Raw genomic sequence first — 12,823 nt, 5'->3', positions numbered from 1 at the left:
AATTCAGTTGGACTTCTTCCAGGTAAAATTTGGGGCTTAAATATATTAATTTTCATTTTAGTTGAGTAGCTTTAATTTGGATCATACCATCAGAGTCATGATCTAGATTTATTCTGATCTGGCAAATTTGTCCCCTCTCCTTTTTCTGAACAAAAGCAATAAAAAATTACTCCAACTGAACACACTTTACCATATTTTTTTGCATAACAAATGAAGAATTCGCTGTATTTGACTATAACATTTTAATTTTAAAAATTCATTACATTTAATCCTATCTTTTACAGGAAAAAATATCTATCCCAATTTGAAGCAAACTAAATACAAATAAGAAAGTAAATACACATTATATAGTGATCAATTTCCTGACTCATAAGATTTGTGCTTCGTTTGGAAACAGGGTGTTTGCAGACTATAGTAAAAAAATCAAAACCATAAAGATGATGACCACACTGGTGCTTGATGCAGACAAAAACCTTCTTTTTATCGTCAAGGCCACCATCTTACTTTTTTAAAATCATATTCCCCAGACAAGTGATGCCTTCTAAGACAGAGGTCTCCAACCTTGGCAACTTTAAGACTTGTGGACTACAATTCCGGAGAAATTCTGGGGGTTGAAGTCCACAAGCCTTAAAGTTGCCAAGGTTGGAGACCCCTGTTCTAAGATACACTCAGCTGTCACGAAGAATAGACTCCTCTAACCATTTCTGAACATTGGCAAGCAATATTGCCATGGAAATATGTTCCATGACAATTACTGCCATATAAAATATGTTTGGGACAATTACTTTCATATATTTTGAGCGAAAAAGCATACTTTTTCACTTTCTTTGAAACTAGTGCAATTAGAAAATCCTGGGCTTGCTACCCGTCGAGGTTGGAAGAATAAAGAGTAACTGTACCTTCTAACAATTTTTAAAATTCATTTGTTTTCTTCCTGCTTCCACTTTGTCCTGAATGTTCAGAATAGGAAGACCCATAGGTAGCTGATTTATTGATTTCTGTCAGTTACAGTTTTCTAGAATGAGATTTGGGAATTTGTGATTCTAATCCTCATCCATGTTAGCTATTTCTAAAGTGAGAACAGTGCATTTTTACCACAAATGTTTTAATTAATATTCTATAACACAACTAAATAAGTTATATTATGTTAAAGTGCTACAATACCGAATGGCCTTGGAAATCGATATAAAATCCAAGTTCCAGAACATTTCCATTAAGCCAATGTTATTCTAACACTATCAAATGGGATTCAACTGGCTGCTAATCCAAATGCATCTTAGTTGCAACCAGTATTTTAATTACATTAAACAGTAGTTAATGCACATTTGTTTTTGTTTTGAACAAGCAGCTCTTTCTGAAACCCCGGCAGTGTGCAACTAGAACTCCAAGTTAGTTTTTTTTAAATTACAGTGTTCAAAATTGTAAAACTCCACAGCATTAAACAATATATTTTTAAAAAACATTTAAGAAAACAAAAGTCCTCAAGAAATAGGTTCTTGTCTTCAAGAGCTACATTTGAATGCTTCGTTTACTTGTCTCCTGTCAATGTTTATTTCTTCAGGCTTGTCACGCCGGTAAGTTACTGTTTTTGCACAAACAGTAGGCAAAAAGGTCTTATCCTTGAAGGAGAAAATATAGCTGGTTAGAAGGCTGGCACAAATAGCATTATAATTATATTCAAGAAAATGATCATCAGTTACCTTTTTGGCTGCAGGCACTCTGTAACCTGCTGAAGACTTGATTCTACTATGGTCACAATATACAATTATCTGACGGATTATGCACACTTTAAGCAAACCAATCAAAAATGTTATTATAAATATAATGAAAAATATTCTGAAATAACTTGGATCATCAGAAAGGCATTCTGCAATGAAACAAAATAACAACAAAAATAAAAACTGACCATCACATTCATATTTAGACTGCAGAATCTTACTAAGTCAACTAGTTAACTAACCAATTTATATTGACAAAGTTTTTTCATGTTAAGAGCAACCCTTTAAAAATAAATTTGAATAAACCAATAACGAACTATTTATTGTTTGAAGTACATCCAGTCTTTCTGCTGAAATATAGTTACTTCTTAAGGTCACACAAAAATTATACAAAATGAGAAACAACAAAATTATTGATTTAGTCAAAGAGGGTTTTTTTTTTTACTATTTTGTAAGAATGAGTGTTGTTAATGCCCATCTTAAGGAGCACATACATATAGCTTGAAATCTTTGCAGAAGGACACACATAAAAGATTGCCTCTAAATCTTGAAATATAGTTAAAAGAGTGCTCCTGTAGATCTTAAAATAAAGAAATATTTCATAAGCCAATTAGTCAACTGCCTTTAATTGGAGGACTGCATTCCATTCTACATGAGCCTTTTTTTCTGCCAATTATTTTCTAAGAGTTTTTTAGAATCTCCTTTAAAACCCATGTCTACTATTACTCTAGTAACTAAGTAACTAAGTTGTTTTTGATACGTAAAATAAAATTTTATTCAAGTCAACTTGACAGACATGGTCAATTTGATGGTATCAATGAAATTTCTGGGAAATAGTAAGAAAATGACAATAGGCCTTTCAGTGTGTTTCTTCAAAATCCCCCATCTACATACGTACTATAGGGTTTAATTTAACATTCTGTGATTAACTAAAGTCAGCTGAGTACACCAATTATCTGGACAATTATACTTGTGCTTTCAAATCAATGGTGACTGCTGGTGATTAATTTCTTGGATTAGAACTCACAGGTTTATTGGCAAGACTTTTAGGAGTAGTTTGCTATTGCTTTCTTCCTAGGATCAAAACGAGTAACTGGCCCAAAGTATGGTGTCATACTTGGTGACTTTGGGCCAGTTACTCTTTTTTAGTCCTAGATAACATAAAAGACAACAACATTAAACTAGATCTAAATGTAGTGAACACCTTAATTATTATTCTAAAAAGGCCTAGGAGTCCCAAGTGGATCCTACCACATATAGACACTAATAGAACTGGAATGATCATCAATATGATATTTTGCCTAAGGAAGTATAAGCTTCTACAAGTGGCACTTGTACATTGAAAAAATTCTTAGAAAGAACAAGATTAGTTTTTCGTAAAGTTAAAAAATAGCTGCACATTTTCTTTCAATAGGTGATGTGCAATAAGGACAGCCTTACATGCAGAAATGACAATATATAATGATGATCTGAGAAATCTATTTCTTCTTGAATTATTCTGGCCAGTTTTGCCAGTAATAAAATTAATTCTCAAAGGTCTCAGACTGTTTAATAATCAACATTTTTAAAATATTATATTTACCATATTTTTCAGGCTATAAGACACTCTGAAGTATAAAATGCACTTAGCTTTTGGGGAGGAAAACAAGAAAAAAAATCTGCCTCTGCCTCCTAAGCAATTTGCCTCCTTGCAGCAAACAGTCTGTTTTAGTTTCAGCACAGCCTCCCGATGATCAGGCTGCAAGGATTGCCACAGCCTACTGTGGCCTCTGCGCGCCCCATTTTTGGCCTCCAGGCGCCCTATTTTCAGCCTATTCCGGGCAGCGGGGATCAGAATGGGCAGAAAATGAGGTGCGCAGAGGCCAAAAATGGAATGTGGAAGCCAAAAATGGGGTTCACGGAGGCAACGGTAATCCCTGCACAGCTGAAACAGCTGATCCTCAGGAGGCCAATCCAAGTGACAATCAACTAATCAGGCTGTGCTGAAGCTGAACGTGGCTGTTTGCTGCAAGGAGGCAAATTGTTGGGAAGCAGAGGCCAAAGGGTGGACAGGGTTTCAGCAACATTTGCTGTATAAGACGCACAGACATTTCCACCCACTTTTAGGGGTGGAAAAAGTGTGTCTTATACTCTGAAAAATAGAGTACCTTGTACCTATTACAGTTATTAGGTATTGCTTTCCATGGGAAAAAGATACTCGTCTTAGAACATTTAAAGCATTAATATATATATATTTATAAACATTCCTCTGAGTTTTCTTAATCAAACTCAAAACTGAATGTGATTCATATGTGAGGAGAAAAAAATCTAAGCAACATGCTGGTGAAAGAAAGAGCAGAACAAGAAAAAGCTGCACTAAAATATATAATTTGATTACAGTTGGAAATTAATCTACAGCCATTAATTTATAGACAGTATCTATTTTTAACTATGAGTTCTATTAAAAGAAATTGCACATCAGGCAAATTCATATCTGAGGATGAAGAAATATTTCATAAACAAACTCTTTCTTAAAACTTATACCAAGTAAAAGCTATGAAAAGTCTAATAATTTATTTTAATAATTAGGTTGAAGAAAGTTGATATATAAATAATTAAGTTGGTATTTTTATGCCTACCTGATATTTCAAGATAATGCATTCTATAATTGCAAGTGGTTTTGCATTGGCCAAGTGTGTTATGTGAAGAGTTGAAGTGTCGGCAGGATTCACAATTGCTGTAAGACAAAATTAAGCAGACCAAGCCTTTAATTTTATTTTTTTCTCTGGACTTCATAGCAATAAAAAATATTATGGAGTAAATCTGTGCACTGATTCATGCTATCAATACCAGTTAGAATAAGAATTATTATTTCCTACTTAATCAAGGAAATTGTTTGAAATCAAATATGTCATCGTCAGGATTTCAGCTAGCTATAAATAGAAGAGGCTTCACAAGAAATATTATAATTTATCCTGTCATTCTTGGAAGCCATGCTCATTATGCCACAGCTCACTGCTTGGCAATGATCCTCGGATGGGAAGGTGGAATCTATGTTGCAACACTGTGTTTCAAAGTTCACTTTATGCAACAATCATCATTTCACATCAGACTTTCTCAATACCACCTCATTTAAATGGACTCTGATGAGATAGATCAAGTATGTTGAGCTTGAAACAGACAACACAAGCATTATATTATTATCTATATTATATATATAAATGTGTGTGTGTGTGTGTGTGTGTGTGTTTCAGCATAACTCTGGAATGCCTCGACAATTTGAACCAAACTTGGTTCACAGATGACTTACTCTCTGGAAACAAATACTGTGGACACCCCTAACGGGGTTTGTATGTGTGTCTGTGTGCAGTTTGGCAAACCGGCTAAATCACCCCGCTGGCCCCGCCTCGCAGCTCGCCCCTCCCCTCCCCACCACTTCACATTGCCCAGCCTCTCCTGAGGCCATTTTGGCATTTCAGCGCTCCTCTGCCCAGCTGCCAACCCCCCCTCCAAGCAACTGACATTTGTGCATGTAAAACCCAAAGCAGCTCTGACAAGGCACTCGGAGGGAGGATCTGAAGCTATTAAACAGGCTGCCAAGCTAAGTGCCTGAAGGACTAAACAGAGAGTCCTGTCACTGGGAGTCCAGGCACCTCAGCAGCAGCAAGTGAGACTTCACCTGGACTCCTCAGCACACAATGGGGTTCCCAGAGGGCCCGGTCTAGTGCCCAGAGCTGGATCTGGCCTAAGGAAGCTGGGGGCATCATTGGGGCTCCTGCAAAGAGGGATCAGACCGTGTCCCTATGCAGCACTATGATCCACAAGCTGCTACTGGCACTGAGTGGCCTCTTGGATGGAGGCCTGCAGGTGGGCACAGTGGCAGGGTGAGGGGGTGGCCCTCTCTCCCTCCATGGGCTTCCTCCTCCTCCTCTTCCCCTGCAGGTATCCCCAGAGATGCTGCCATTCCAGCACCTGAGCCTTGCTCACGTCTGCTGCCTGGGCATGTTCTATGTCTGCCTGCATGAGTTCCTCAAGCAGTTTGCCCAGCACCCCACCTCCACTGCTGCTGCCCCCCAGCACACCACAGGTGTGCCCTTCTCAGCCTGCGTGGTGGACTGTGGCACCTGGTAAGCCCAGAGACATAGAGAGAAAGAGGGATAAATAAATTTATTTATTCTTGTTCCGGGAGATACAAGTCATTCCTTTTCCTGTTTAATACAGAATTGGGATAAATACCCGGGCAACGCCAGGTTATCAGTAGTATTTATATATTTATACATCTTCCCAGTTCTATCATGGCAAGGACATAGAGCTTTGAACATTCAGCTCTTTGAAAACAAGTTTGGAGAAAGTTGATCTGACCGATCTTTTTAAGGTGTTCTGATTACAAAACAAAATATTTATTCTTTAAAACACTCCAAATCTCTTCCCCAAAGGTTGTCATCTGGTGGGACTTTGGAGGCATACAATTCTCTGTAACCATCCTAGCCTTCCACCTGATTTGAGGGACCCTCACTCTTAGCTTTCTGGAAGGTCTTGGAGACCAAGCTCTTCACCCAAACATTGAGCTAGGATGGGAATTTAGTGAGGAGGTCAATAGTTTGGCTGGTCTGTCTTGTGGGAAGGATTAGCATTTTTATTCTTCTACTTTTATTCTTGTTTTTATTGATTCTTTTGAGCCACCTAGAATCACTTTATGAGATAAGCAACTGTTAAAAGTTTTCAAGTAAATAATGAATGAGAATGGCAACTCCAGACAATGCTATTTTTCTCTTGGCATTTCATTTTAAGATGCCTCCTCCTTCCTTTCTTTTTCATCCTCCTCATTGCAATTAATCTACTCTCCTGAAAGTCAAAAGCCCACAAACTATGTCACAGACAATTGGTATGTTTTCTCTCCCTGAAACACCCAGAAAGATTAAAAATAGAATTAAACTACTTTGTGAACAAAAAGTTCATGGAGTATTTAATATATTTGAATTTAGAACACTTAAAAAATAAAAAAGATAAATATTTCCAAAACGACAGACTTACCGCATGTCACTGCAAACTTTTCTACAAGAAGGACAAAATTCACACAAACGACCTAAGCTGTTCGGATCAGCACACTTGCACTTCCCACACACACAAGTTCCTCTTTTGCTGCAGATTTGGCCATTTGGGTTCATGCAGTGTTTCTGCAAAGATAAGGCGCACTGACAACGGTCACCTTCCCAGCCCCTAAAACACTTGCATTTGCCAGCTTCACATTCTCCATTGCCTACGAAGGAAGGAAGGAAGGAAGGAAGGAAGGAAGGAAGGAAGGAAGGAAGGAAGGAAGGAAGACCTGATTACATTATTTGCTAGAAGTCTCATTTGGTTCTTCCATATATTTTTAGGTAGACTATTTAGAACAAATGTCATTCAAATTCATTATAAAGAGTATTTTCATGATGAAAATACTTAAAATATGACAAATGTCTTTGATTCAGCTGAGACTTTGTAGCTGCACAATACACTTGATGTAAATTGTAAGTAGCATTTTAACATCAAAGCATCAAAGTTCTTAGATTCATTCACTGACTTTCAATTGCTTTATCCAGCACAACAAAATAGCTATTATCTTTAAAAATGTACTGTCACCTCAGGCCTTATTGTTCGTATATACTATTACTCCAAATCTTGTTCAACTTAATTAAGGTTTGCCAGTTAAACATCTCTTTTAAATGATCCTGTTTTTTCTTTGCTGCAGTGTACATTCTTTAAAATAATTGCAAATTCTTTCTCTTCTTGCATATAAACATTGCCAATCTTTTTAGACATGGTCAAGACCCACTTCCAGAACTGGGGGAATTACTTTCAAAAAACGGCAAATCAATTCTGCAATGTCTAGATTAGAATGTTTTTTTTGGGGGGGGGATCTAGAACATTGTTACCACATCTATTTTTGCTTATACAATTCTGTATTTCAATAGCGCTTTACAAGAAAGTAACTGTGGGTGTGTGGATGTGAGGGAGAGAGAGAATATACTTCTTAGCCTGGGACTTAGTATTAAGAAAGATTATAAATCATATGACAAAGACTAAAATATGAATAAAGCATTAAAAAATTCCAACCTTACCAGCACATAGGTTTCCAAGGTAATATGGGCAGGAAAAATCATCTTTTTCACAGTATTTACCATATATTGTACCGTATTTGTTTTTATAGCAAACGCATTTCCCGTGTACACATTCTCCTTGTCCACTGCAAAGATGATGATCCTGTTGCTTCTTACATTGCTCCGAAGATAATTTTTCACTAGAACCACAGATTCCATCTTTGCAGGGAGATACTTCATCCTCATGAGGGGTTTCATTGATGCAGATTTTTTTGTGTTTTGCACTGTCCTCACATTGACACGCACATCTTTTGTGGATGTTAATTCTAGAGGATTCATTGAAACCAAGGGGTTTTATCATCATGTGGTTTCTTCTGCCAATTGTACCACATTCTTTCATGGCAATAGAAATATTAAAGAATACCTATGATTAAAAATATAAATTACTACATCATATAAAATGTCTTAATAGAGATTATGGGGAAATGCATGTGAGGCTTTTGTACTGATTTGAAACCAACTATGGATTTCTGCCCTGACAATTGAACTCCTCCCACCCCCCAAGGTTAAATAAGTTTATTAAGTTAGCAGTTATGATGGACTATATTGGGTATCTTACTGTAATCCAAAACTACACCTACAGATTTGTTTCTAAATTCTAACATGTCTCAGTTCCCATGTCTTTTACACACTCTACCACTGGCTTTATGTCTAATAATATTACTCATTATAATTATAATAACACAAAAGGCAATGTCAACCAGCATGTTGTGTTTCATACTTCATAACTGAACTATTGCGGAGATGGGAAACCAGCATTTTGGATAAATGATATTGTACTTCTATTTTTTTACTGAGGGACTCTTGGTTTTGATTCTGTTCTGATTGATTCCTAAATTTCACTGTTCTGTAAGAGAAATGCTAGCTTAACCCATTTGCCATTCCCACTTATAAATAAATGACTTCAAGTTAGTAAGACTTTTGGTAACATGTATGAGTATTTACGACGATTTGAGAAGAACATAGAGGAATTCTAGAAAATAAACATTAACTTGATTTGAGCTTATTGGAAAGTCTAAGAATAAACCTTTTGATTTAAGATTTTTAAAATAAAGCTCCAAAAAAATTAATCCATGGCACATACATGGGGAACATAAGAACTTTAATCCTCTGAAATGCAGTTTTAAATCCGCAGAAAGCCTTCTTCTATTGAAAAATGTCCACAATAACAAAATATTTCATCTCCCTTGTTAAAAAAAAGAAATGTTCATACTTCAGTTGAGGATTTCACATTCTTGCATCCCTCTGAACCCATTTTTCTACTTCCATCGGGACAGATTGCAGTAACTTTGACGTGTATATCTTTGAGGGTGTTATCAACCTGAATTTTCACTTCAGAAAGCAGCTTCTGAAATAAAATAAGAGCAAAATACAAATAATGATACTACAGCAGCAACATATACTACCTATTAGAAAGCTCTACTCAATTGAATCAGAATGAAATAATCCATCAGACTAGGAATAAAGGAGACAATTGTTTTCTGCACAGATTTTTGTTTTCACAGTTGTGCGATTCAATACTTAGCATGACCTTCCTTTACATACTGATGCCACAGGGCAATTTCTCATATTACCTTCTTAACTGGACATTACGTGTAAATAAGTACTTACGTATTAAAGAGCAACTTATCTGACTTGTCTGCTATTAGTTCAAGATTATGAGAGTTTGTCACCTGACTGATGTCCAACCCTTTCCACCAATACCACCTAAAGCACATAGAAACGAGAACAGCTGCAGAAGTGTGTGTGTCATTCAAAAAGCAAGAATGTAAAAAGGGGATGGGGGATGGATCATATGGTAGTCTTCCTCACTGATCAACTTCCATTAAATAAAATATACAGTTTTAAACATATAGATTGTTACAAATTACTCTTTTAAACATGCTGGATTGAATCATAAAGCATGAAGTGCATTTGTAAGTTTTTCTAAAACAGTTACTAACCTAATGACATATTTTTCAATTTGCATACAATGCCATACAATAATTGCATATATCATATATGTGCTGCATATTCAGTGGCTTTAAGTAGGTATTTTTCCCCTTTGGAGAAGAAGAAATAAAAACATTGCTGGAATTTTCATAATATAAATATAACAACACAAATTTATTAAGCAAAATGTGTTTGTGTATTATATAATAACAAAAATATCATGGTCAAATGCACATATTAATGCTGAAGAACAAAATGCTAAATTATATGAATCACAGAAAAATCATAGATATGGTAAGAATTGTCTATGATAAAAATGTTATATACATGCATAATAAAATACTACTAGCAATACGAATAGCACAACCTAACTGAAAATTGGCATGAGGAAACAGAAAAATAAATGTGTAAAAAGGAATACTAGGAAATACTAAGATTTTTCTTTAACAGTACTGAGGTAGGCAGTCTGCCTTCCAGATTTTTTGGAACATACCTTCCCAAATCCTGCCATAAACCAAGCTATCTGAGGTTAAAGGAAGTTGAGTTGAATTCCAAAACATCTGCAGGATTTTTAGTTTAATTCTGAAAACAGTCCAATGGCTCTTTCACAATGTTAAAAAGATCCTCACTGATAATGAAAGTTGTAGAACCTTTAATAATATTTATTCAGTTTATTGTACATGTATCAGTTCTAATTGTTATCGCAAAAAGCAATTGCTTAAAGCAAAAACTGCAACGACATTAATTTATAAAGGGAATTGTATTTTATATTTTACAGAGATACATGTACCTATTGAACATCTTCCTGTATCGTACATGTAGAATCTACAGAATATTAACTTCAATAAACATTCTGAAAAATAAACAATATATAAACACTATATTATAATGATATATTACTGTCACTGGAACATACCTTGTAAGCTTCTACTACCAAATCCCCAAGATTTGCTGTCTCTGATTCTATCTGTTTTGCAACAGTTCCTGGTAGCAGAGGCAAAAGATCCTGTGAAAATATTAGTTTATGTTTATAATGCCAGTGTATATCTTGTCCCCGACTAACATAATTGTTTTATTTTTAAATATACCTTATACCAGTGATATTGGCTTCCTTGGACTGCAAATATTACGTTAATATTGTTGTCTACGAGCTTTTCAGAAAGTTGGCCAAGTGATGGGTACTCCTATAAATCAGAAAGTAGATTCATAATGTGGATTATTGTAATTACCAATTCTAACATTTTACTTAAATAAACTAATGTATGTTCATATATACATGAATGTAAACAATTTTTTAATAATTCCTATTCTTTTTAAAAAATAACAAACTATATACACACATTTAATTTATGACCAGGGCCCTCCATACCATTTACTAACCATCTATGAACACGTAATAAAATTCAACCATCGCCACAACCATTGCCCAGTAATGGAGAGGCTACAAAATTTCCTAGTGAGATAATTTTGTATAAATCATCCATTTCATATAATAGCCCACAATCTAATCTTTAACAAGATAGTATTTTTTTAACTTGCTTAGTAGCATAGTTGAGTTATAAAAGTATTATTTATCATCCCAAGTATAAGGGCCAAAGCTGGCAAGGCAGAAACCAGAGAACTGTTAGGTAAACATTTACCAGCTGCTTCTTATGACTGTCAAGAGTCCGGCTAAGCAGCCATTTACTTGAAAAGACAGAAGAAAATGGCTTAAGCTCTGGGAGACAGACTACATAAAAAGTTTGACTTTTTTGCACTGCAGTGATTCAGCTGTGCATACATGGCTTTGTTCTTTTTTGCAATAAAGAGCCTAATTTAGCTGAATCTTGTGTAAGTCTTCTATTGTGTATGCCAAATTCTTAGCAGGAGGTAAAGTATATGGACAGGCAAGATTTAATGCCAAATCAAAACACGGAGCTGGTCACCAAGCTTTTTATGATTGAAAAGTTGCTGAACATATAGTTGCATTAAAAGAAAAGGTAGCCCTGGTCAACGTTTTAATGAATTCTTACTTGAATAAATGCTGGTACATTTTTAAACAGCATAAAGTTGGCACTTTTTTTACAGATAAGAAAACATTCAATGCAAGTACAAAATTTTGAACATCCTTTCAGTGAGTTATCTGGACTAATTACAGATTCTAAATGTTCGCTGAAACCAGCAAAGGGTTTGTCTAGACTCTGGAGTATTTTTTAACTACAATTATTTGTAGAATTCTTCTATCTCAGAAATATTTTAGCTCTCCTTTCAGACTGTGCATGTTTCATATCTTTCTACAAATTTTAAATAATATTTAAATCTGGGGATTTAAAAGGCCATCTACCAGCTTTGTTTTCAAACTTCATACAGAATGGAGAAAATGAACACACAATGTAGCTACAAACTACAATTTATGCTATTTGTTCAATAAATAGGCCTTTTCACTAGATTTTCAATTTCCATTTTTTAGCATATTTAAGTTTTGAAACTCTTAGAAGCAAGCAATGAAATACTTTTATATTAAAGAAATACGATGCTATAGTAATTAAAAATTCTGAACAGTGTTTTTCTGAATGAACACCAAACATAAATCACCGAACCAGTAGTAACACTGGTTGAATCCCACACCTGCCCTAGGATCTAAGAGAAAGACTTTGCTCTATATTTTTCTTGCAACTCTGACAAAAAACAAATGTATTAGGTATTCTCTCTGATCAATCAAAACCAGGAAATAATTTGAATGAGATAGTTTGAGCAGAAGTTCCTATCTCTCAGAACATGATTCCCACAAAGATATTTCTAATGCTTTAGGAATTAGTCCAAAAATAACACTGCATTATATGACATATACCTTACCATACTGTTTGCTTTGATATACATATTCTCTTTCAAATGGCATTTTCCATCATTTGGAATTACTATCCCTGCTAATTTACTGTCAAGAGCCAAATGAGATGTCTGATCAGTCATCATGAGAAGTAGACGCTTTGCTTCTTTACGCCAACCAATATGGCTCTGCAATAAATAAACAAATGTTAAGCTATGTAAGGAAAAATACAATTATTAGGAAATATT

At 35.2% G+C, this 12,823-nt stretch overlaps 1 protein-coding gene across 2 annotated transcripts in view; it reads right to left on the bottom strand.

The window, feature by feature from the left end:
• Window positions 1-227: 227 nt before the first annotated feature.
• ITGB8 (integrin subunit beta 8) overlaps window positions 228-12,823 on the bottom strand; it is a 41,020-nt gene continuing 28,424 nt past the window's right edge. For both annotated transcript variants that reach the window (XM_026706381.2, XM_026706382.2), the window contains exons 6-14: window positions 12,605-12,763; window positions 10,858-10,953; window positions 10,686-10,775; window positions 9,051-9,185; window positions 7,799-8,201; window positions 6,732-6,957; window positions 4,337-4,434; window positions 1,701-1,867; window positions 228-1,619 (exon numbers count right to left, since the gene is read on the bottom strand). In XM_026706381.2, coding sequence (XP_026562166.1) covers window positions 1,503-1,619; window positions 1,701-1,867; window positions 4,337-4,434; window positions 6,732-6,957; window positions 7,799-8,201; window positions 9,051-9,185; window positions 10,686-10,775; window positions 10,858-10,953; window positions 12,605-12,763 — 1,491 coding nt within the window. In that variant the 3' untranslated portion in view covers window positions 228-1,502. The remainder of the gene's footprint in view (window positions 1,620-1,700; window positions 1,868-4,336; window positions 4,435-6,731; window positions 6,958-7,798; window positions 8,202-9,050; window positions 9,186-10,685; window positions 10,776-10,857; window positions 10,954-12,604; window positions 12,764-12,823) is intronic.

Source organism: Pseudonaja textilis, chromosome Z, assembly GCF_049901715.1.
Source record: "Pseudonaja textilis isolate UNSWEBS1 chromosome Z, rPseTex1.2, whole genome shotgun sequence".
Classification (NCBI taxonomy): domain Eukaryota; kingdom Metazoa; phylum Chordata; class Lepidosauria; order Squamata; family Elapidae; genus Pseudonaja; species Pseudonaja textilis.
The sequence above is the reverse complement of the archived record's forward strand: the minus strand, read 5'-3'. Positions and strand labels throughout refer to the sequence as shown.